At 43.8% G+C, this 26,138-nt stretch overlaps 1 protein-coding gene across 4 annotated transcripts in view; it reads left to right on the forward strand.

Moving 5' to 3' along the window:
- UBAP1 (ubiquitin associated protein 1) overlaps window positions 1-26,138 on the forward strand; it is a 62,837-nt gene that overhangs the window by 17,394 nt on the left and 19,305 nt on the right. For 3 of the 4 annotated variants that reach the window (XR_004000856.1, XM_030565936.1, XM_030565938.1), the window contains exon 2: window positions 20,275-20,315. Coding sequence is in view for 3 of the 4 variants with exons in the window: in XM_030565936.1 (XP_030421796.1) it covers window positions 20,282-20,315 (34 nt within the window). In the remaining variant the exon portion in view is untranslated. Of the gene's footprint in view, window positions 1-3,849; window positions 3,931-20,274; window positions 20,316-26,138 lie in introns of all 4 variants that reach the window. The other variant, XM_030565937.1, reaches the window with a different exon arrangement.

The raw sequence follows: 26,138 nt of genomic DNA on the forward strand, positions 1-26,138 counted from the left end.
CTGGACTCTCTCCAATTTGTCCACATCCTTTCTGTAGTGGGCGGCCCAAAACTGGCTGCAATATTCCAGATGTGGCCTCACCAGTGCCAAATAGAGGGGAATAATCACTTCCCTCCATCTGCTGGAAATGCACCTACTAATGCTGCCAGCCTTCTTGGCAACAAAGGCACACTGCTGACTCATATCCAGCTTCTCGTCCACTGTAATCCCCAGGTCCTTTTCTGCAGACCTGCCACTTAGCCAGTCAGTCCCCACCCTGTAGCAGTGCATAGGATTCTTCCATCCCAGGTGGAGAACTCTGCACTTGTCCTTGTTGAACCTCATCAGATTTCTTTTAGCCTAATCCTCCAATTTGTGTAGGTCCCTGTATATCTTATCCCTACACTCCAGCGTATCTACCTCTTCCCCCGGGTTAATGTAATCTGCAGACTTGCTGAGGGTACAATCCCTCCCATCATCCAGATAATTAATGAAGATATTGAACAAAACTGGCCCCAGGACAGAGCCCTGGGGCTCTCTGCTTGATACTTGGCTGTCAACTAGACATCGAGCCATTGATCACTACCCACTGAGTGCACAGATCTAACCAGCTTTCTGTCCACCTTGTAGTCCATTCATCCAATCAGTAGTTTTTTAACTTGCTCACAAGAGTACTGTGGGAGCTAAAGCTTAGCTAAAGTCAAGATATATCACATCCACTGCTTTCCCCATATCCACAGAGCCAGTTGTCTCATCATAGAAGGCAATCAGGTTGGTCAGGCATGACTTGCCCTTGGTGAATCCATGCTGACTGTTCCTGATCACCTTCCTCTCCTCCACGTGCTTCAAAATGGATTTCTTGAGGACCTGGTCCATGATCGTTTCAGGGACTGAGGTGAAGCTGACCAGTGTGTAGTTCCCCGGATTCTCCTCCTTTCCTTTCTAAAAGATGGGCATTTATGTTTGCTTTTTTCCGATCATCGGAGGACCTCCTCTGATCACCATGAGTTTTCAAAGATAATGGCCAATGGCTCTGCGGTCACATGAGCCAACTCCCTCAGCACCTCAGATTCATTGCAGTCGGCCCCAGGGATTTGTACATGTCCAGCTTTTCTAAATAGTCCTTAACCTGCTCTTTTACCACTGAGGACTGCTCACCTCCTCCCCATACTGTGCTGCCCAGTGCAGCAGTCTGGAAGCTGACCTTGTCTGTGAACTGTGAAGACCGAGGCAGAAAAAAGTATTGAGTACTTCAGCTTTTTCCACATTCTGTCAATAGGTTGCCTCCCCCATTCAGTAAGGGTCCCACACTTTCCCTGACCACCTTCTTGTTGCTAACATACCTGTAGAAACCCTTTTTGTTACCCTTCATATCCCTTGCTGGCTGCAACTCCAGTTGTGCTTTGGTCTTACTGATGCTTGAGCAATATTTTTATACTCCTCCCTAGTCATCTGTCTAAGTTTCCACTTGTAAGCTTCCTTTTTGTGTTTAAGCTCACCGAAGATTTCTCTGTTAAGCCAACCTGGTCGCCTGCCATGTTTGCTATTCTTTCTGCACGTCGGGATGGTTTGTTCCTGTGCCCTCAGAAATACAGCCACCTCTCCTGGACTCCTTTCCCCCTCATATTAGCCTCCCAGGGGATCCTGGCCATCAGTTCCCTGACGGAGTCAGTCTGCATTTCTGAAGTCCAGGGTCCATATTCTGCTGCTCTCCTTTCTTCCTTTTGTCAGGATCCTGAACTTGACCATCTCATGGTAACTGCTGCCCAGGTTGCCACCCACTTTTACTTTCACTACCAATTCTTCCCTGTTTGTGAGCAGCAGGTCAAGAGGAGCCTGGCTCCTAGTTGGTTCCTCCAGCACTTTCACCTCCCCAACACTCTCCAAAAACTCCCTGGATTGTCTTTGCATTGCTGTATTGCTCTAGCAGCAGATGTCAGGATGATTGAAGTCTCCCATTAGAACCAAGGCCTGCGTTCTGGAAATTTCTGTTAGTTGTCCGAAGAAAGTCTCATCTATCTATCTCCTCCTTGTCTGGTGGTCTATAGTAGATGCTGACCACGACATCAACCTTTTTGCTCTTGCCTCTAAACTTAATCCAGAGACTCTTAACAGGCTTTTCTCTAGTTTCATAGTGGAGCTCTGAGCAATCGTATTGTTCTCTTACATACAGTGCAACTCCTCCACCTTTTGTCCCCCACCTGTCCTTCCTGAACAGTTTATACCCATTTATGACAGTGCTTCAGTCATCTGAGTTACCCCACCAAGTCTCTATTATTCCAATCACATCATAGTTCCTCGCCTGTGCCAGGACTTCCAATTCTTCCTACTTGTTTCCCAGGCTTCTTGTGTTCATGTACAGGCAGGCACCTAAGATAACTAGCCGATTGCCCTACTTTCTCAGTATGAATCAGGAGGCCTCCCCTGTTGCACCCTTCTTCTTGTGTTTCCTCTTGCTATCCTACTTCCCCACTTACCTCCAGGCTTAGGTCTCCATCCCCCAGCGGACCTAGTTTAAAGCCCTCCTCACTAGGTTAGCAAGCCTACCTGCGTAGATGCTCTTCCCTCTCTTCGTTAGGTGGATCCCATGTCTTCCTAGCAATCCTTTCCTGGAACAACATCCCTTGGTTGAAGAATTCAAAGCCCTCTCTCCAACACTGCCTGCGTAACCATGCATTTACCTCCACAATTCAATGGTCCCCACCTGGGCCTTTTCCTTCAACAGGGAAGATGGACAAGAACACGACTTGCTCTTCAAACTCCTTTATTCTTCTTCCCAGAGCCATGTTGTCTGCAGTGATCTGCTCACGGTCGTTCTTGGCAGCATCATTGGTGTCCATGTGGAGAAGTAGGAAAGGGTAGCAGTCCAAGGGCTTGATCAGTCTTGGCAGACACTCTGTTACATCCTGAATTCTAGCTCCAGGCAAGCAGCACGCTTTGGAGTTCAAGGTTCCTCAGCCAGGCAGGAGTGAAGGAGCTGCCCAGAGGAGCTCCCTGACGACTGAACACTGCATTCCAGAGCTGCTTCCGGTGTCATGCACACCAGCCCCTCAAGTTGTTGGGAGTAGGGTGGGGGCTGAATCTTTAAATTGTGACACCCTCCCCCACTCACAGCAGGCACCAGTCGTCTCTGGCATAAGCCCCAAACTCCACCACCCTGGAGCAGGGCAGAAGCCCTGAGCTCCCCTCCCTCCCGCCGGTCTGGTAGGCATAGGATGGGGCGGGTGGGGGGAGAGAAGATCCACAAGCCACACTTTAACTCTAAAAGAGCCATAGTTTGGCCACCCTTGCTCTATAGGTTTTCTTTATGGGACTCATTTACTGTGTGGCTAAAACAGAATTAGGGGCCCTTTGCAGCTGATAGCCCCCCAGACATTTAACTGAAGCACCTTTAGGGAAGGGTACACTTGGTAGGATTTCCTTATGCTTGTCTAGTTCCACAGTAACCAGAATCCTGTAGATTCAGTCCACTGGTTGCAGTTTTAGTTTCCCCTAAAGGATAATAACAGGGTAACCAATGAGAACGTGGCTGCTTTGTACCCATTGACCCTTGGTTAAATTTTTGAAAACAAGGTCCCTGTGAAACCTATCTAACACAGTTTGGCTAGCCACTGTGCACTGACCCACACCTAGCTTTCTTCTTCTGTAAATTGTAATTAAAAAAAACAAAACAAAATGCTAAAATAACTCCCTGTTCAGCCCAGTCTGGACTGGTTGGACAAACTTAGAAACAGATTTAGCTGACACTGTGTTCAGAGATTAAACAAGGTTCCTGATTCTGTTTTAGTCCCAGTTGTACGTAGGACCGTAGGTATAATTTTGGCTTGTTTTTTTAGGTTGTAATTTAGAACTTGTCTTTTGGCTCTACAGTTTCTTTGCTGAGTATTACATGCGGGGAAGAAATGTTTCTGCTGACACCACAGCTCGTTGGACTTTTAAACAGTACCTAAAGTGAGTACTGTTTCCCTTAAGACATCCTTGGCAGAATTTATATTGAGAGAACATTTACTAGAAGCTGTGCCACAGGAAGGTCAAACTCTCTTCACCTTGCAGGTATTTCTGCATAGACTCTTTCCTAAGACCCAGACTTACCATTCTCTCTTCTCAGCCTGACCACAGGGTTTGTATCAGGACAGATTTTTGATGTTTTAGGTGCTTGAATGCCCGTGAGGGGTACAGTGCCTGATTACTAAATAGAAAAGAGTGAACTAGCATTTAAACTTACTCAGACTGAGCAAAAAATCATTTGTTTTTGACTATTGGAACAGTTAGTTGACTAAATTAAAATCAAATGGTATTGTGGACAAGCTGGTCACAACTCCATAGTACTAAGATTGAATTGAGGCTTGCATTCTAAGCCGCCTTTTTGTCCACTTCGAACTTGACTGGAATAGCAAATTTGTTAGCAAATTGGGGTGCTTAATAGAATACAAGATTAAGTTTCCTAAAAAACTTTGTGTCAGATTCAAGATGTTTGTGTTGCTCAGTCAAAAATCACATTTCATTCAATCAATTCCATGATTCTTCAGCCCAGGTGTTTTTCTCTTGGACCTTCCAGTTTCATATATTTAATATGAGGCATGGTTCAGAAGAGAATAATATAGGCTCCAGTCCCTACTGGGAAAGTTTCCCTGTTAATGTAGCTGTCATCAAGAGATGTCAATGGCACACTAAATATAGAGATTTATTACTGACTTCAGTATCAGTTATGAGCTCCCAGATGCGTTGGAATTTGGTGGAAATTTTGCAGTTAATTGATCTGCATATTTAAAGTGCTTCAGGGCTGTGTTGCCATGGCTGATAGATCTGAGATGTCTTAGAGGAAAATGGTGGGGGCTTCAGCGTATTAGAGTCTAGGGGTAAAAGTAGCACTTTTGGGAAATATGGTGTTGCCAGAGGCTGTACAGGGTGGCTGGAGAAATCATGGTGGTCTAGAGTGGAAGCAGATGGGGCAGGAGGAAGTTCCTATATTTGACATCTCTGTGAAACTGATTTGAAACAAGTTCTGCCCTACTGGGGAAGGTTAAGCATATGATAAAGAGGGCAATGCATGTGACTATGTATAAACACAAATGAATACATTTATAATTCAAATAAAGCTGCCCAAGAATAATAGGGACAGTGTTTAATGTCCCATGTATGCGGAATCTGATTTCACAGTTATGAAACAGTGACTGATATTTGACCTGCTTAGCATAAAGGCTAAAATCTGCTGCATCTCTCTGCAAATTTTTCTGCATTTTTTAAAGACAATTTTATTAAACAAAATCAGAATCCAATAAATATTGGCAACTGATAAGACTGACAAAAACACTTGTTAAAAACCATAGCAGCTACTATAAATACAAAAGCCTCCAAATAAGTGACATGAAAAAGAAAAAAGCGACTGTTGCTTACAGTTAAGTGAATGCCATTATAGATGGGTTTCTTTCCATGGCATGGAGGGAGTTTGTATAACATCACGGTGTGTTAAACCTCTACTGAACTTGTGATGTTAGTTAACAGTGTCATTTAAATCTCTGATCATCGGCATGTAACCGAAGATCATCATCATCGGTTTTTTCGTAAGGTTTAATGTTAAATGAAATAAGTTCCGAACTGCTATCTCAAACTATCTTTAATAAAATCGGTGGGACTGGGATTTGTTATCCAGAAACTCAGAATTTGCTTCTAGGTAACAGAACAAAAGGTATTAACTAATTCCAAATCATTTCTGTGCCAAACCTTCCGATAACCTCAACTCAACAGGCATAAGGAAATCCTAACTAGCATAGGATTTTTCACTCACTTTTACCTAGAATTTATGGATTAGAGACACCAAAGTAGTATTATGGGGCAGTCCCAAAAGCTGATTTAGAGAAATGGTGTCTGGGGTGCCTTTGGGAAAACACTGTGCAGAATCTCCTGTGTGCCTAATATCTGTGTACATCCAGGTAAACTTTCTGCCTGTCGGGCATCTCTCCCAGTATGCAACAACTGGAGCAGAATTCTAATCACATGCTGACTTGGTTTCTAGATCTTTGTCAAATGTGCAGAATGACCTAGTATTTTTCAACCAACTTGGCCAGAAGAATAGAATAAAATCAAGTTGTAATTTGTTTCACTTCATCGTATTGTTAGCAGCTCTTCCATATGTGATGGTTAAATAGACCAGAGAAGGCTCGATAGTGCTTTCCTTTTTTTAAAAAAAAAAAATTAGGTTAAATTTTAATGTGTTAAGGGGAGAAGTTAATAATGCTGCCTAGAGCCAGGCCCGGCTCAAGAAGACACTCTCAAAACTTCCTGGTTCTCTTTCTCAGTGGTATGGTTCTGTCATGGGACAAACTACAGCTGAAACAGTAAATGAAATCATTTGATGATAGGCATTTAGAGCTCTTCATCTGAGGATCTCTGAGCTATTTGGAATTGGTATTTTCCGCATTTTACAGAAGGCCAAATGAAAATAGAAGTTAAACATAACTTGCAAAGGGGACCAAAGTGCATGTTTTCCCCTTTCCTTTTCTAGAACAAGGCAGGCCTGGAAAGGTCTTCAGAAATGATTGTTTTACTTCATAAATATCAGGAATTTCAAGTCTCATCTTCCCTGGCTTTGCTAGAGGGCTTAGAGGTCCCAGACATGTGTCATGAGCTTTTCCCAGCCCTTAATTGAAGAGGTAATGATGGTGGATCTTCTCTTCCAGCTGTTTATAGAATGTATAAATTAAATAGATGCCAAATAAAGTGTAAACAGGCTGAATACATATCACTTCCCTTCTCAATCAGATTTCACTTGCTTGATATATTATGCTATAAATTGACTAGCTCCCCGATTGTAGAGTGTCCCGGGAAGAACAGAGTAAATAAGGCTTGCATTTGTCATGTAAAACACATTCAGGGAAACATTCTTGTGGTGGCCATAAAGCCCACATTATGCACCCTAAAGAAGCCAGAAAAGGCATAACCCCATTTCCTGCCCCCCCCCCTTTTTTTTAGATTAACTGTAAATGACTTGCCCTATGCAATATAGAGTCTGTGGCAGAAGTGGTAATAGAACTTGCACCTCCTCTCAATCCTGTGCTCTGACTGCTGCACTGTGCCCTCGCTGGTTTGTTGAGGGTTTGGAAGTCCAGCGTGGCTCGACTACTCCATATATCCTGCGGGAGGATGTAATCTCCGGTGCTACTGATACTCATTATGAATTCCATTTTTTGTTGTAACGGCCTCGTTTTAAACAGGCTGCTTTTCTGCTCTTGCACTGCTTCACTGACCCACTGTTTTTGCTGTCTCATTCTTTATGCAATTTACACTGCCATGTCTCCAAAGATGGCCTCAAGCTGAAGAGGAAGTATGCATGGGCCTGCCTCCGCCACAGCTCTCACCCATATGTTACTATGTTGCTAACCAGTTGTAGTTGATAAAATAATACTTGGTCAATCACCATGCTATGAGAATAGTGTATGTGTGTGTGAAAACAGTAAATTCACACCAAGGTGGATTTGATTTAAATCACTAGTCAGGGAGACTCGATTTAATCATGGATTTCTACCTAAAAGAGCATTCTTGTTGGTTGGTATAACCTTAATACGGATTCTTCACAAGTCAGAGAGAGATGTAAGTTACATTTTTAGAAGGTACACACTATACACTTTTAAATCGTGATTTATTTTGAAAACTTTTCAGATTAGTTTTACAGCTATATCAGAAAATGAATGATTGTTTGGTTATTTCATTTACCAAAGGTAATTGAAGCAGATATTTATGAAGTCATTGGGAGGTGAAATATCTCCAATTCAATAGGTTAATTATTAATATTTGGAGGATTTTCTTGCTATGTTGTATTACGAGGAGAACATCACCAGACAGACAATTAAATTGTTTTATTTAACTAAAACAACAACGTTAAGTATTCTGGATTTTTTCTTCAACAGCAAACCTAATATTTTAACAAAACCAGCATATGTCCCTCACTTCTCACATTTACCTCTAGACTTCTCCTTGTCCAGATATTTTCCACCCCCAACAATCTTCTATTCATTGAACTTTTTGAAGCTTTGCGTTTAGAGAGAGGTAAGGGATGTGTACGCAGATTTTCAGAGGGACAATAGAGTTGAGGTCTGTTCTTTCTCACCTTTCGTTCTTTCTTTCTTTCTTTCTTTCGTTCTTTCTAATGTAACATTTTTGCTGTTAACAGTTTACTTCTGGAGCCACAAATCCATAGTTTGAGAACAGCAGAACTAAGCATCTCTGATGGTATCTTCTAGACTGAGCACTGAGTCCCATTGGGTAGATAGAAAAATGAACTGAAATAATCTATACAGAAGCCCCTGGAACTCCATAAGATTGGGTCCCTAATCCATGAACTATTGGAACTCATTTACAAAACTTTTCTTAAACGTTACACGAATATATTGTCTTATGCTGTTGAATTAGACTTTACAATCCCTATTCCATGATGAGATATCTTTAAGCTATAATAGATCTTAATTAAAACCAACTTTACACAGGTTTTTTCCTCAAAAACCACTTCTATCAAAAAAATCTGATTTAAATAAAAAAAAATCCAATTTTTTTTGTTTGTTTAAAGCATTGGTTTGTATCCACTCTGATTCACACTGCTGTGGCTCTTTTGGGTGAACCACTGAGGTCTGACTCATATAGTTGATGGATTGTTCAACAATGGAAAAACCAGTAGACTCACCTACTACCTCATCAGTCTTTATTTTGTTTCCATTGCATAAAGATAAATTAATGTAATGGGAAATGTAGTGTACTTTGATTTGGGATGTAAAGGCCAAATGTGTCTTGGTTGTACTGGGATTATAAAGGTAAGCTGCTGTTTGGCTGCCGTGTTTCCCACTAAGGGTATGACTACACTTGCAACTTCAAAGCTCTGCCGTGGGAGCGCTTTGAAGTGCGAATGTGGTCACAGCGCCAGTGCTGAGAGAGAGCTCTCCCAGCTCTGCACGTACTCCACCTCCCCGTGGGGATTAGCTTGCAGCGCTGGGAGCCGCGCTCCCAGCGCTAGGGCACTGTTTACACTGGCGCTTTGCAGCACTGTAACTTGCTGCGCTCAGGAGTGTGTTTTTTCACACCCCTGAGTGAGAAAGTTGCAGCGCTGGAAAGCGCCAGTGTAGCCAAGGCCTAAGAAGGGGCTTGAAAGTCCAGAGCCACCACCACTTATGAGATTTGCTCTTAAATCTAGTGTCTTTAATAACTATTCTTACAGGCCTTGGTATTGCTACTTCCTTTTGGCCTGCTTTCAGGTTTAACTCCCTTTGACGTATGGTGTTCGTTTAGAAGGAGGCACAAAGAGGCAATATAATAACATGCTTCGTACGCTTTCTTTAGAATAAAAAGGTGGGGAGTGTTGGAAAGAGATTGATCTCTCTAAACGGTGCAGTTGCTGAAGCTTTGCCACTGCTAGTGACATGCTGTACGGTAATATTGGCATGAGAAGCTTTTAGTGAATATTACTGGGTTCATTAAACCATATTTTCACACCATCCAGTAACCCCTGGGAGACACATAGTACTGTTTCCTTAATATGTTTTTGTTTTGGGATTTGCTTTCTTTCTTTCTCTCCACCCCCACCCCCACCCCCCCCAAATTTGGTGTTATTTTAGGGAAGCTCTTAGCTCTTTGTTCCAGCCCTCTAGCCCTCAATCCCTTCCACAAAAAAAAAAGGCAGAATGATTTGAGATAAATTTGGAGTCTTTAAACTGTTGCCCTTAACACCACTGGTTATGGTCTCTCCATCCAGACTTCTTTCACATCCTGTGATTTAGACAGTCACATGATGTTACATGGATCCTTCAGTATAAACTTTCTGCACTGGCAATGTGGCTTTCATCAGATTCTGCTGTTAGTACAATGTTTTCCCTTAGTTGAGTCACATCACATTGTGGGGCTTCTTATTAAATCCTTAGCTAGTAGCCATACTGTTATAATTTCACAGAGGGACTTTCAAACTCTATATGTGTAGTTGAGCTGAAATGGGAGCTAGTGCATATTTCTCAGCCCTGAAACAAGGAATATCTTGGTGTTTGTCTTACAGATTTCAAACCTTGCAGTGGCACTTGAAGTGATTAGAATGGGTCTGCCTCAGACCTCCCTTTCTGCCAAGCTTGGTGAAAGAGCAACTGCTACAGCTCAGGAGGATGTGGTTGTAACTTGACATAAATCCAGTTTTCGAATGACATTAGGTATCAAAATCATTATTGAGGGTAGTTCAGTAAAACCTCCTTTCATGAAAGAGGAATACCGACAGCAGTTATGTGAATGCAGTTGGTGTCTGCGGAGTTATATTAGAAGTACAAGGCTGGATTCGTTGCTTCAGACTTTTGGGAAATGTCACCTGCATGGAAGCAGAAGTGACTATAGACTGGTAATTGAGTCTGTGCTTTGTACATTGGTTATTTCTCTGGCCAGCCTTGGTTTTATTATGCTTTAAACTTCCAAATTAATATCTGAATCCTGTAACAAAGCTTTAACACTTACCAGTAGTAAGAGATTTCAATCTAAAATTTGTAGGTTGTAAGATCTTCAAGACAGGGTTTGTACCTATATCTGTGCGCGTTGATAGCCTCGCACAGCAGAGCTCTGATGCCCATTATGGTCTTTGGCTGCTACTAAAATACCTCCTGTAGCATTAGTGTCAGAAATTGCATATTTGAATCAAATCACTTATAGAAGTGCAGGACTGGAGGGACCTTGATAGGTCATCAAATCCAGCACCCTGTGCTGAGGCAGGGCCAAGTAGTTAATTGATGCAATATAAATGACAAACAAATGACCCCTTATATAATTGAGGCCTCGACTGGCCACTTCCAGTGTTTGGGAAGGCTACTGAATCTGTTGACTTTAGTGGGACCTGCACCTACGTGTGTGTGTAGTAGGCCTAGCACACACTGTAAATTGCAGGATCAAGGACTTTATTCTAAGTGTCCTTATTGTTTGGAAATCAAAGAGGAGCTGGCTCTGAACTGGGTGTGGTGGATGCCCATCACGCCTGAAAGTTTGTTGATTGCAACAGAAGAAATGAGGCAAGATATATTTTCTTAGCAGGAGAGTCGCTTCAAAGGGCTCCTGTGGTCTGGAGTCTAGACATCTGTAGCCCTTCTGCCAGGTGGTGAGTGGCAGCAAAAATAGATCTAGGCTCCCTCTTGACATATAACTAAACTGGCTGAAGCCCACTCTGATACCCGAGAAAAGTAAATATTCCCTCCCTGGTGCCCTTAATGGGTAGAACTCCTGCACTCCCAAACTCTCAGACTGTGTTCAAATAAGAGAGCCTTTGTTAGGTGACAGGGAACACGGTCATAAACTCGGGAAAATACAGTCACAGAATATGTATACAAATGAAGAGTAAACTCCCCCCATAATGTTAGCAGTAGTCTAATGCCCTTCTAACCCACTGGTGAGAATGTCTGTGTCCCTTGGCTGCACCTTCACACCCATCGACCTGGCCCCTTCTGTGCCATCTGACCCTCTGTCTGAGAGGGAGTGGACCTAATGAAGCCTAAAGTTAGCAGAAGAGGCTGCTAATGTCTTTGCCTCTGTGGTTGTGCAGCGCTCTCCTTTCCAACCTTGATGGACCCTGGAGGGGAAGCAGCTTGAAAGCAGACTTCCTAGTTCTTATTTCAGAAGGCCTTTGGCTTGGCATATTTACTTGCTTGCAGAGAGAACTTGGTGAATGAGCTACTAGTGATAGCTAAGCTGAAAGTAGAATAGAGAGGAACCGTACTTACCTAATGAGGAAAAGCTTATAAGGGCTCAGCTCCTGCAGTGAGCTCCGGGCAGGTGGACAATAATGAGGGACTAACTTTTATTAGTTATTGAGACTGCTCCTGTGGTTGCAGGATCTGCTTTTGTGAAGCTCATTGCAGGGTTGGGAACGGTGTTAATGTCAACAGCTATAAAGATGGCAGAGTATGGAGAGCTTCTCTGACTTAAAAACAAACAAACAAAAAAAAGGCGTGACAAACTAGCTGCAGCCACCCAAAGCCCACCCTGGTAGAGGAGAACCAGCACACATGGAAATAGTCTGTGTACAGACTGTCAGAGGATCACAGTTCAGGGCAAGCACACACATATTTCCCCGTTGTGATCCAGCAAGGGCACCCACTCTAGATTTCTGGCTCCTTTAGCCGTCTCCTCACTTCTGACCGGGGTTTCTCCAGGCTGAGCAGTTCTCTGCCCTCTCTGTTATCCGCAGCAAAAGACAGACTGCCTAGACCAGTGGTTCACAAACTGGGGTTCACGAAATGTTAAAGGGGGCTCTTGGGGGGGAAAAATTCCATAATGGTGGACAGAGCTCTCCCTAGGGACCCCGGGCAGCATGGGGCCAATAGCCCAGAGCCCTTGGACTTCCAAGGGCTCAGCAGATCAAAGCGAGCCTCTCTATCACAGTGAGGAGATTTAAACTTCAGGACTCCTTATAAGAAATAGGAAGAGGTGGATATTTTTTGCTGTTTTTAAAATTAAATAGGCAGCTAGTAAAATTATGAAGAACAAGTTTAAGCTTTGTTGTAACATGTGTTGTTTGCCTGGACTGCTCAAGACCTGAATGCTGGCGTAGAAGGAACTCTTTGAGTTGGCTTCTTAAATACCTTAATGCTGTTTCACATCTGATACTCCTTGATGAAACATAGAAGCCTTGTCTTATAACAGACTTATTCAAAGTGATACAAGCTACGACAGTGAGATCTTGGAAGAATGTTGCCATTTTCATAGTGTAATAAAAATACTGTAATGATAAATAATAGTGTGTAATAAGCATGTCATAAAAACAAATTTTATATTTCCAAGATCACTGCTTTTCTGATTTATCCTCTGGTAAAGGAGACAATCCCTGGAAATACTAATTTTTTAGGACAGAGTTTGTGAAACTTGATATTTTAGTGAAAGGGGTTCACAGGTTGTTGAAGTTTGGGAACCACTGGCCTAGACAGACCTGCTTGCTTTCTGTTCAGAGACTAAGGGCTTGGCTACACTGGAGATTTGCAGCGCTGGTGGTGGGTTTACAGCGCTGCAACTTACTCACCGTCCACACTTGCAAGGCACATACAGCGCTGCATCTCCCTGGCTGCAGCGCTGGCTGTACTCCTGCTCTGCCTGGGGTATAACGATTGCAGCGCTGGTAATGCAGCGCAGCTCCGCCAGTGTGGCCACCAAAAGCGCTGTAATTGGCCTCCAGAGGTATTCGGAGGTATCCCAGAATGCCAGTTCAGCCACTCCCAAAAGCGCTGCAAATGCTGCAAATGTGGCCACACTGCAGCGCTGGTAGCTGTCAGTGTGGACAGACTGCAGCGCTTTCCCTACACAGCTGTACAAAGACAGCTGTAACTCCCAGCGCTGCACAGCTGCAAGTGTAGCCATACCCTAACAGTGTAACTGCCCACAGTTAAGCTACCACTCAGCTGTTTCTCTGCAAGTTTATTTATTTTTAGGGTAAAAACATTATAGAGAAAATACATTAAAACACAGTGAAAGAACCTGCTAACAAACTTGCCAGAGGTCACCCTAATTCAAGCAAGGGCTCTAACTGGTGATCAGTCCTCAGACCCCACAAAAGGGTCTCTTCTATGGTCAAAAGTTCACAACAATCTCCGTTCAGAACTAGCACACTCATGAAAAGTTCAGTCCCTCCTTTTATATAGTTCAGAGGTCTTTGAGCTTGAGTTTTCAGGTAGTCAGTAGATAATGTGTTGGTTTTTTTTTTTTCTTCCCAGGGCTTAGCTTCAAAAGGCCTCCCAAGTACCTCCTAGGAAACCCACTAAACACGTATTGTCCCAAACTGTTCTTTGAAGTTTCTAACATTTCTCCAAGGTTCACGTTAGTCAGTTTCCTGGAAAAGTTACTTATAATTGTATTTTGAATATAATGGAACCAAAGATACTACATTTAATTTGATAAAGTTTAATGTAACTCAATAAGGTTTGTCCAGGACATTGTAGGAAATTGCCCTCTGCCACCATCTGATTGCAGAATGGTGGAAGAGGAGGTTTTCAAAATGAAACCTCTTTCGAAAAGGAGCCTGTAATGTGCATGCTAATCCACAAACAGCCAACCCCTCCTATGCAAGAAGTTCCCTGTCCTGCATTCTCCTGCTATTCCAGTGTTTGTTGTATGCACAGCTAAGGGCTTGCAAATTCAGATTCACACCCTACCTTAATCTGAATGATCTTTCAAATGTAGACAAGCCCCCAAAGCAAATAAGTGTGTGTTTACTGTGGGGTAACTATACTGCTGTAAAATCCCAATGGAGGCAAGGCATTGTAGTATTTACTGTGAGATTGCTAGAGGGGCTTGGGGTGGGGGGTGGCGAGTATAGTATTAACCTCCCTGAGAGCATGCAGCACACTGCAGCGTGCCCTGTGACTACTCCGATTTTACAGTGAGATGGGTAACATGCATTAATTATCCCATGGGAAGAACACACCTTTTTGGGCAGTGAAGACAGCCTAAATTGTATTCTTCTGGCATGACTTTGATTCCTGGTTGATACCTATTAGTATCATTGAAGTCTTTTGGTGTTGGGCTTTCACATCTTTATTTTGTAAGATATATCCAACTAACCTTTGGTGTTCCTGGACCAAGTTCAAGAGTCCTATTCACTGGCAGTGCTTAGCTAGTGCAGATTCCTGTGTATAACACTAACGCATAGCCTGTTCTTTGCACAGTCTGATCGGGTTCATAAGGATTATAGTAATATAATAACCTACAATCTCTTCTGTTTCAGGGCCAAACCTTTGCAATCTGTCTTTCTGCTGCAGCAGGAAAGATTAAGCTGCTTCTGGTACTCTGATATGCAGCCAATAGCGTAGGGTGCGAGTTTACTCTAGATAATTCCCTTTGGAGTCGCAGAGCAATCCCTCCCCTTTGCTCACTGAAGTTTGAAAATGGTTTTTTTCTCTTCCCATTTAAGGTATCTTTTTAAAACTTTATTTCTGACAGATCTCCAGTGTTAGCTGGTAAATAGAGACATGATCATAGTAAGGAATGTAGGATTTGTAATAACCCATGGTAGTGTCCAAAGGTTCTTGTTTTGAGTTGGACCTCATTGGGCTAGGTGCTGAAATTAGAGGTACACACAGTGCTTGTCCCAGAGATCTTACAATCAAGGCTAGTGACATATGAAGGGTGAGGACAATGGAATCAGATATGGTCTCTACCTACATGTGAACTCATGTTGGCTTTTTCTTGTAATAAATATCAAGTTGACTTTCCCCAAATCTTCCTTTGCTTAGTCATTGCATGTTAATTATATCTTCAGTTATTGCCCAACGCTATGATTGAGGGCTGGTCTACACTCCAGGGGATGATCGATCTAAGTTACACAACTTCAGCTACATGAAAAACGTAGCTGAAGTCGACGTACTTAGATCTGCCTATCACGGTGTCTTCATTGCGGTGTGTTGACTGGAGATGCTCTCCCATCGATTCCCCTTGTGCTTCTCATTGAGGTGGAGTAATGGAGTCAACGCTAGGGCAATCAGTGGTCGATTTATCGTGTCTGTACTAGATGCGATAAATTGACCCCCATTGGATCGATTACTGCCCATCGATCTGGCCAGTAGTGTAGACAAGCCCTTAGTGTCTAAAAGGCATAGTCTCTTTTAATAGTGTGTGATCTACTATCTAATTCCTTTCTTTGTTGAATTGGGGCCGGTTTAAGTCCCGTTTACGCTGGCAGTTAAATAGTGCAACTGTGCCAGGTAATCCATAGGTTGCTTGGTCCTTGATTCCCTTTCTTTGCATTATTTGGGCTGCAGACTTAGTGCCTGCGATCGTGTACTCTTTTCTCTGCATCCCTTGAGAAGCTAAAGTACTTTCTTTGTTCCCTCTTCAGGGGTATCCCCTATCCCAAAGCCAGTAGTGTTTAGTTTAGTGTTTTTTGGAAATCATACAGAAATTGTGAACTAAACAAGCCTAGAGGTGTATTACAGAAAGCATCAGCAGAATGACACCTGGTTGAGTTAAAAATAGATTCTGAGTTATCTCACATGACTCATTGCTCACGGCCTACATTCAGCCCATAGTGCTCTGGGAAGGCTTGCTAGACTCTGGACAGTTGTTTTGTTATGCTTATAAGAAGCACATGGGATTTTTTTCAGGGGAAAAGGCAATACACTGCGTTTATTGAAGATACAACAATTAGCATATGCCTTCAATCACACCACACCCACACTGTCCTGCCAGTTGATGTTAGTTACCAGTCCAGAGGCCGGATCAATTTAGTGGACTGCTAGATTGATCACCAGTAGGGAGGAGCCAGGTTCCGTCGGTCATGACGCAATGCTCCGGAGAAGTCTTGGCAGAACGAACCCAAAGTTTCATGGCAAGGCAGCCTGTTTATATAGTGATTTTTTCCTTCATTGGGACCAATGAGTTTTGCACCCGTCATGCTGTTATCAATTGTGGTTTGACTAAGTGCTTGTTTTCTTAAATTGTCCTACTCATTCTTTATTACAGCTATCTTGTCCCTATTGATAGGTGCCTGTCTCATCTTTAGTCATCAGTCTGCCCTCCTCTTACATTTCAATAGGGGCGTGTTGCAGTCTCCTGGCGCCCTTGTGTCTGTCTCCAGTTCCTCCCTTGTACATCTGGCTCAGCAAATGGCCTTCACAGTTTTCTTTACACGTACATTCCTCATTCATGCACACAACAGAATTAACTTACACAGAACGTTTTAAACAGAAACATCAAATTGCAATGCACAAGAAAACAATCATGGCATTCTTTTACTTATTTTAAAATGCTTAATGCACCACAAAGTAATGATCTTAATGTCTGTTACTGCCTTGAAATTAGCTCAGACACAGATTCCGGCTGATGCATCTTTACCAAATGGCCCATTAGGCTATTCTGCTATTCAAAAAGGGTAGCTGGCAGGATATGGTCAAATCATACACCACCAGTACATTCAATACATGCTACGTTATTATCTCCTTATTCTTTATCCTTCATTCTAAATCATACAAAATACAAACATAAAATCCTGCTACTACAGTTTCATGTTGGGACATGGCGCACAGACAGATCTGGGGGTGGTGATGGGGGACCTTAAGAGCACAGAATAAAGTCTCACATTCATGCAGTTGCTACTGGATCTCTCTGCCTTTATCATTGTCAATGATTGTATACTGGCGACCTGCGCTAAAATCTTCCCAGTCCTTTCCCCTTGGACAGATTCCAGAGAGTCATAAAGGGCACTGCTCCTTCCCAAAAGCTCTTGCATATGGAATCAGGAAGGAATGGGGGATAGAGGACTGTAGAGCAATACTAAAGACAGATCTTGAAGAATCCTTTGCCCATGGTGAGTAGGAAACTTGCCCAGAGTGTGCATTACATTTCTAGCCCTTATAACTGCAAAGGAAACATTCCAAATGAGAATTGAATGTAAACTGAGGCACTGCCCTCTTCCTGAGTCTCAGATGGCTCAAACACAGTACTTTGCATGCCGGAGCATGCTCAAAACTGCTGTTCAGAGCCCTCTGGCTTGCATGAAATAGACTGTAGTTCGGCTGCTGACTGTCAAAGCTCGTAGTCGTAGTAGCAGAGGACACCCCTGGAGCTATTCACAGAGGAGAAACACCCAAAAAGGAGGTTGGGGGTGGGGGGAGAGGGGAAGAGTAGCAGCCAGTGAAAGGTAAAGTTGTAGAAACTCCTAACTTGCTTGTGGGCAGTTGACGTGTCTGTAGGCTGGGGTGCAGAGGGACTAGCATGTTCTTTCTTCCATTCAGCAAAGGAGTTTGTGGGCGATCAAACTCATCTAAGCTGGATGTGGCTATGAAAGTTGGTAATCCTGAACCTGGTCCAGGGGCAGTAGGTTGGGGTAGATTGGTTTCTTACCTGGGTATGTCCCCTGGACAGTGCCAGGAGTGGGATGGGGGTGGTACCTATATTTCATCCCTTCGGCTACTAGGTTTAGTCCTGTGTTCTGGGTGTGAGGGGATGGTATGGGAGGAGGGGAAGGAGAAGGAAATGCAGGAAGAGCTGCACCGGGACTTAGTAGAGGAATGAAAAGCAAGAGAAAGTGGAGTAAAGTTTGGAGGGAAAGTGTAATAGCAGGAAGAGAGGCGCTAAAGTTACACTTAGAACATTCACTACATTGAATTTGTACCAAACAATGCTCAGCTGTCTTGTTACTTTCAATGGCAAGGAACACTGCAGTGCAATTATAGCTTTTTTTAGGAGGGAGGGTGCAAGCTAGGAGACTTACTCCATGGACTGGTAGGCAATGCTTTCTGTTCCCCTCCCTCAACCCCCAAAACCCCACCAGAAACCTGTAGTTGTTTTCATGTGCGTTACTTGTGGATCAGGGTAGGTGGCTCTTTTCCTTTCTCTGGTTCATGTAATGTTACACCTAAAATGCTCTGTTCAAATGTGGTCCTCTCATTGATCGGAGGTAGACATATTGAAGGGAATCCAAGGAGATTGGTTTGAAGAAAGACCGAATAAGAGTGAGCTTGGTCAATCAATGCCATTTTGGGGTGATTGCGGGGTGGGGGAGGCAGCGGGAGAATGTTACTGTACATAGGTATGAAGGGTGTAGGCATTAAGGAAGGAGAAGAATCCTTGGGTGCCATAAATGTGGTCTGACCAGGAATAGTAGGATTAAATTAAGAAAAGGAACATTTTTAGGGGGGAACTTCCTAATGATGCAGTCTGTTAGGCTCATTCTCCTAGGAAGTTGGCCTGTGTGAAGTGGGTGTCGACAGTAGGTCTGCCCTAGTGAGGGTGAGATTTCTTTGCTACTAGTGTAGGTGGGGCCAGACTGTGTTAAGAAGAATGCATGCTGACCTTGATTCATGCATAGTCTGAGACTCTAGGATCTAAATCCTGTCTGCATTAGGTGTTAAGTGCTGTTTAAAATCATATTAATTAAAATATGAGCGTGATTATATTGTTTGAAACCATCATCTACTTTTCCTACACCGGGCTAGCTGGACACTCATTCAGGCTTTTTAATACTGAGAGTTATCAGGGCAGGAAGTGTTCTAGGTAAACTGCGAGCTGCATTTGAGAAACAAACCTTGAATTAGGATGGGTAGTGCTGAGCTGCCTGCTGCTTTGCTGAAAGTGGCCTGCCTTGGCCACCAGTGTTAAGATACAAATCTAGTCAGAGAGCAAGTCATTGGCAAAGCTAATAAAATCTGGGAGTTCTGAATCCATCCTCTTCCTCCGGTCACCAGAGCAGACTCCTTCCCTTCCCTCTGTAATCATCAAAATAAAGACCTTCCTGATGAAACTACAGCCAAAGGCCTCTAGGTCTAATAACCTTGACGCTGTAAACTTAATAATTAGAGAAAACAGAGGCATATTGTGCTTGTTTAGTCAGTTACAGACTCTGTTGTGCTTGTCCACAGGTGGTATGGTCCAGGGACTGCTAGTAGATCTGTGCATATCTTAGGCACATTGTATTCACTTTGACTTGTGTCCCAACTTCTGCAGAGGGTTTCTTAACATTTACTAAAGAGAGTTTGTCTGTTAAAATGTTCTGAGTTACCAAATAATACATGATGTTTATGGAATCTACACTATGTTGTTTTCTGCCTGCTGGGTAGTGGGAAGTACACATGGACAAATGTCAGTTTCACTGCTGGCTTCTGCATAATTCTCTGCATCTCTTAACTCGGTTCCTACAAGGGGCTCTTACTTTCTGAGTGTATCAGTGAAAATAGGGTTTTGGACACAAATGAGCTATATCTGCTTCGGGGTTCCCCCTCACCCCCTGTAGGGTAAACATGTTTAATATTTTAATACCAGCTGGAGAGGAAGGTTGCTCTTGTGCTTCAAACACAGTCAGGGTACCTAGTTTCTTCCTGATTGTGTGACTTTGGGCAGGTTTTAAGTAACAGTTTGCCAGCCTGCTTTTGACCTGCCCCATCGCCAGTGGTCCCTGTTGAACATGTTCCGAACCGGGTAAGGTCTCTGTGCAGCCAACCAGTATCGCTGGGGCCTTCGTGACAGCCCTTTGTGCAGCTGCAGCACAACACAGATGATGCACGTTGTCGATGAATGCCTGCTGACTAGGTTCAGCGATGGCCTAGAAGAACTGCATCACGCCACTGAAGATGCCATCGGTTGGCTAGACGACTGTGCACACGCTAAATAAATACTTAACAATCTGGTTCTGTTTCCCAGACTATAAAATGGGTTTGTTTACTCACATCTCGGGGGCATTAGGCTAAATTTGAACAAATGTTTGCAAAGTGTCCTGAGATCCTTGGGTGGGAGGCAAAATAGAAGCTTATAGTATTATACAATTTAACATATGTGAAAGATTATTAATGCTTCTAAACTGTCTTTCAGATTCTAAATGGCTTCTAAGAAGTCGGGATCCGACTTTCATGGTAAGTGAAGTGCAGTATTTTTGTACTGGGAAGATATTAATATGAGGAAACTCCCCGTAAAACGTTGTGTTGCCTCTAATATAGATTTTTATTTCATCTAATAATAGAATGGGATTGGGTGGCTCTTGGGATTAATAGGAGACTCTAGGGCCTTTCACCATCCTGCTATTGACCAAAAGTAGCCATTTTCTGTTGGCTGTTGATTGACCTATGTGAAGTGAGCCTGGTCTCAGTCCAGGTTTTCAGTGGACGTGTGCACCTCAGAAACCTCCGCTCTTGGCATTGACTGGCAGTCAGCACAAAGGCTGTGGCTTGAGTGCTCAACGGAGATTAGTCTGCTTTGTCTGTCCTTCCGTGTCAGGCCTGGACAGAGCGTTGGTGGGCAGTGATGAGGAAACTTACACTGCTCTTGCTTACGCCTGTGCCTGTTCTCTCTCTAAACAGGGGACTTCAGTCTGGTATCTTTCACTCATGGCATTAAGAACACTTCAACCATGAAACGAGAAAATCCCTAGCTTGGTGTATTCATGTGCATATGAAATTAAACCAATAGTAGGCCAGCGGAATATTGTTTGCACAAGCAAACTCTATATAGTGAAGGTTGCAACTTCACTTTAATTTTAAACTGTTTTTCCTCATTTATAACTTCATAAAGTCTCCTTATGACTGAAACTGCTCATGCTTGGTGTCTGCCCTGTGATTAATTTATTTCAAATAATGTTTGAACTAAATCCATTTAAGTAACTTACATTCAGGTAAGTGGAGGAGGAGAAGAAACACATTTTCTGTAAGGTCCTGGTCCTGCACACATTTAAGTATGTGCTTAATTTTATACACGAGTAATCTCACTGAAGTCCATTGTGTAAAGCTAAGTTTGCTGGAGTTGGGCCTAAAGTTGTGGAACGGGAGGGTGAGAAACTCAAATATTGCAATTATATGTGTAATCAAGAATGTGAAATTACCAGTACCAGCCTGAGCTAAAGCTAGTGTCCATGCAGACTTCTTCCTTTTCATAGAGTGCAGAGTCCCTTCTTTCCAGATAATGCATCAGGTGAGCAAGATGACACTAGAGCACTCCACCGTGGGGGAGATGAAGGCTTGGAAACATCTGTAACATTAATTTGACCTTTACACTTTCTCATTGTCTTAGTATAAAGAAACCAGAAAGTGACATTAGCAGGGAAAGGACTATAAAGTCAGACTGACTAGCCTAGGAACTGGAAAATGAAAACATAATAAATACTGAAAGTAGACTGTAAAATGACAGGTTTTGGAGTAGAAGCTGTGTTATTCTGTATCCGCAAAAAGAACAGGAGTACTTGTGGCACCTTAGAGACGAACAAATTTGAGCATAAGCTTTCGTGGGCATAAGTACTCCTGTTCTTTTAAACTGTAAATATTGTCTTTAATCAAAAGTGTGAAAATAGGTAAGAAATGGTATTTAATTTTTAATGTCTTGTCAGAGTTCCAGGAGCAAAGTTAGCTGGACCATGTTCTGTTTAATTGCTGTTACTGTTGAATGTGAGCTAAGATGTGAAGAAATTATCTAAGTGTGTGTGCAGCGCAGAATTAATATTGCATTTGGAGTCATAGGTCTTACAGTTCTGGGCTCTAATTGTTACAGTCTGGGGGACACCCCATGTGTTCAAAATAACAAGAACAAAAGAAATGGCTCTGCAACATCGGTAGTTAATTGAAATATCCTGTTCTGAGGCCCTCTGTGTTTCTGCTGATATTGGCCATTCTAACACTAAGGTTATTGCTGTGCCAACTTAAACTCCCTGGGGAGGGATGGGCACAACTTTTCTTTTGTCATCTCTTGGGGGATTAGTGGGGAAAATTCTTTTCAGTCACCTCCCAGCGTCCAAGAGAACAAATAGGTGACACTGGCCCTATAATTGCCGCTTACTACAAAACATCTACCCAGCAAGCAGTTGCAGCTTAGCATGTACAGCAGGCTTCGGAAACTGTACAGAGTTGACTCTTCAGATGAACACACTCCCCATACTCACTGTCTCTGGGAATTTACATGAGGCTGTTACGAAAGGCGTATGGGAATGGGGCCTGGGTTATAACTGGAGCTTGGAGGAAGCCGCCTTCTGAATTCATCCTTCAGAAGGAGAATGCTCCAGCAGGCTTCTCTGAGCACATAACTCGGTGCAGTGTGGTGGTTGAAGAGCTGAAAGCTGGAGACTTGCAAGCTGAGTGGATGGCAGTGCTGGAAATGTAGCGTTCTGCAGGTGTGTTGAAAGGGTGAAGTGAAGGTTCCCAAGGGCAGCGTGTGATGTTCTGCTAATGCCGTGCTAATCGTTGCCACCAGGTTGAAAGTTGCTGCTGCCACTTCCTCAGGTGATGTCTGAAAACTACTCTAATTATTTCTCGTGTGTCTAAGGGTAGTGCGAAGGGCCAACCAAGAATGGGGCCCCATCATGCCAGGCGCTGTGTAGAGTACCAGGCAGTCCCTTCTCAGAAGACCTAACAATCTAAATAGACCGACACTTGATCGGGGAAAGGGTATCACATGCAAGCAGGGTGAACAATGTGGTGGCAGCAAGGAGGGGATCAGCTAAGAAAAGGGAAGGGGGTGAGGGGATGGGCAGGAGTAAAGCTAGGGTGAAGACGCTGATAGAGAGAAAGGGTTGGAGAAAACAGTCAATCAGCCAGTGACAGTCAGAGAACATTCTGCAGTTTTGACTAGACTATCCATAGGTCCCTGCTGGTTCCTACCAGCTGGAGTCTCTGGCTGGCTGTTCTCTGCACGTTTTCCCCCAAGGCTACATGAGGGGGAGAGGAGACACCACCTAGATCCTAGTGCCCAGAGAGAGAGAGAGAGTGAGCGAGTGTGTGTGTGTGTATGGGGGTCTTCACTGCACAGTTCTGGTTCCAGGGAGTGCTGGGTGAGGGGTAGTTCCGGTCAGACCCCATTTTAGCAGTCACACTGGGTGGAGGGGGTAAAGTTACCTTCCTTACTGTTTTGAACTGATTCCAGACATCAGTGGTGACCTCTTTACAACTTCACTAATCAAGCTGCCAGACTGTGGAGGCCAGTGTCTCCTGGCGATGTGCCTGAGGCATATGGGTATCAGGCCAGATCATAAACAGCGATACACAGTGATAGTGGCTCTTTCATTGGTCTTGGCCGAGGCAGAAAGGATGGTTTGAATAAAGCAGGTGGGTGCATGTTTTTCTGCACTTCCTGGGTCTGCTATAATAATTGCTTAAAGAAAGTCCAAATTCCAAGTAGCCACGTATTAAATCTCATCTTGTTACTTAATGTGAGTTGTAACAAACTCATGTGTGCATGCTGCTGTGGGTGAACACTGAGCAATAGCCACGCCTACATCTGTATCAAAATCTAATTTCTTTTTGCTCTCTGCTTTGAAGAATCTGCTTTTTAAAATCGTTTCCGGGGAATGGGCATGTTCAGCCCTCTGCAAAAAAAAAAAAAAAGCCATTTTCTTAAATCACATTCTGGGCAGGACTCTAACCATGTTCTGATACAAAGGAAAATCCTTGACCCAGGTAAAACAAATCAAATGTACCTTTGAGGTTTTTCTCTTCTTTGTCCCTCACAAAAAGAAATCTATAAACCCATCATGAAATGTCCTGGAAAGGCTACCCCGAGAGAGAGAATACATTTCCCATGTCTATGGCAGACTCTCGGTAAATGCAAGGTTACAGTGGTCGTCACAGAGTCGAAAAATCGGTATACTGGGAAGAAACTAAAAATCATTTCCCAGTAATATTTGTAACATATCACACGCTGACTGCTAAGGTGAAACTAGCAATGAGCGAGTTCCTGAGTTGAAAGCCAGTCTTTGACTGTACCATCCCTTTGCCTTAGTGCTGTATGTGATGTCTTTAGCTCAAGATTATTTTTAATGCCATGTAACTCTTAATCTCTCCCTACCTGGTGTTGAGATAAGACAAGGCAGAGAGGACTAATCACACTCCTGCTCATGCCTGTCACAACATGTGGTGTAGCACAGGCTATAGCCACTGGCTTTTTTCTTTTGCCTGGGGCTTCTCAATACCTGCTCAGGCCTCGCCCCCACTCCACCTCTTCCGCCAAGCCTGCACCTCATCCTGTCTGTTCCTGCCCCCACTCCACTGCATCCCGCCTCTGCCCATCCCCGCTCTGTCCCCTCCCTTGAGTGCACCCCGTCCCTGCTCTTTCCACCTCCGCTGAGAAGCTCCTGCACTCTATGTAACAGCTGATCCATGGTGGACAGGAGGCGCTGGGAGGGAGGAGGAGGAGTTGATTGGCAGGGCCACCGGCGGACAGGAAATGCTGGGGAAGAGGGGGGAGCTGGCTGTCAGTGGATGCTAAGCACCTGTTAATTTTTTTCCGTGGGTGCTCGAGCCCTGGAACACCCAGAGTCAGTGCCTATGGCACAGGCAGTGCACTAAATGCTCCAATTGCAACTATGCGGGTGAAACCAGACAGTTGCTCTGCTCTCGAATGAACTCTCACAGGAAAATAAGACAAAAACAGCCTGTCGCCTGTAGGTGACCACTTTTCACAATGAAACCAGGTATAGAGTGATCCATCAGTCATCAGCCTCAAAGGAAACCCGCACAATGCTTTCAAAAAATGACCCTGGGAACTTAAATTTATAACTTTGCTAGATACTAAAACTCATGGACTGAACAGAGATTCTGGATTTATGGCTTATTAGAACAATCGATAACCCACTAAAAACAACCTCCCTCTCTCGTCCTGTCCCGCCTCCACCTGTTGCCTCTCCTCCCCGTCCCTTTTTCCCCTCTGTGATTGGAGGCCACTTCACCTTGACTGGTCCCTTGAAATATGTTAACTACTTATACGAAACAATCTGTTCCACCTTGTATTTAGCTGTGATGCTGAGTACAGGCAAGTCTACACTACAAAATTAAGTTGACCTGAGTTTCATCGACAAACAGCCAGCACAGTGATTAAATTGTCCACACTATGCTCCTTGTGTTGGCAGTGCACGTCCTCACCAGGAGCACTTACACCAACTGCACTGTCAGTGTAGGGCACTGTGGGATGGTTTCTGAAAGGCAGCAGCAGTCGTCGTTATCAGCAACGCAGTGACTACACTGACACTGCATTGACCTAACTACATCAGCCCAAGCGCTCCACTTCCACGAGAGGCGTAGCGATTATCGGGGTAGAGGATGACTTACATCAGTGGGAGCTGTAGTGTAGACACTTAGAGTTAGGTCGCTGTAAGCTGCCTTACGTCAATGTAGACCAAGCTTATGTTTCCCAGACCCCAAGAAGTGCTCTGCAAAAGCTTGTCTCTCTAACCAACAGAAGTTGGTCCAATAAAAGATACCACCTCCCATACAGTCAAAGGGAGTCTAGTCTAGTTCAGATGGGTTGTGATTCCCATTCCCATTGGTGGGCACTCTATGGTCACTATCTCTGCATAAACTTAACACTTTGGAGTTGTTAGTTTCCCAGTTCCAATACACAAATCCTGAAGCTAGATGCCTTGTTGCAGAAATGGCCACGGTCCCCTCCAAACACTGAAATTGCAGTGCTGTTCAGCAGTCACAGAATATGTTGCTATCTCTGCCGGTGGCTCAATGAATAAAAATACTGTTAAATTCTCTGAGAGACTTCTTCAGTTCATGGTCATGGTGAGAAACAAGATCAGCTCTAGAATAGTCAGTGCCAGGGATTCAAAGCTGAAAGGACACACTCTTTCTAGCACGAGTCTGAGAGCAGGCTGATGTGCCACATACTGCACTGCTGTCATCGCTTGGGCTGGCGGAAATTCTTCGGCCCCCAGGTGATAGGGTGTTTCCTGTTTTTGAAAACCTGCCCTTCATTAA

The sequence above is a fragment of the Gopherus evgoodei genome, chromosome 6 (assembly GCF_007399415.2).
Source record: "Gopherus evgoodei ecotype Sinaloan lineage chromosome 6, rGopEvg1_v1.p, whole genome shotgun sequence".
NCBI classification, from domain to species: Eukaryota; Metazoa; Chordata; order Testudines; family Testudinidae; genus Gopherus; species Gopherus evgoodei.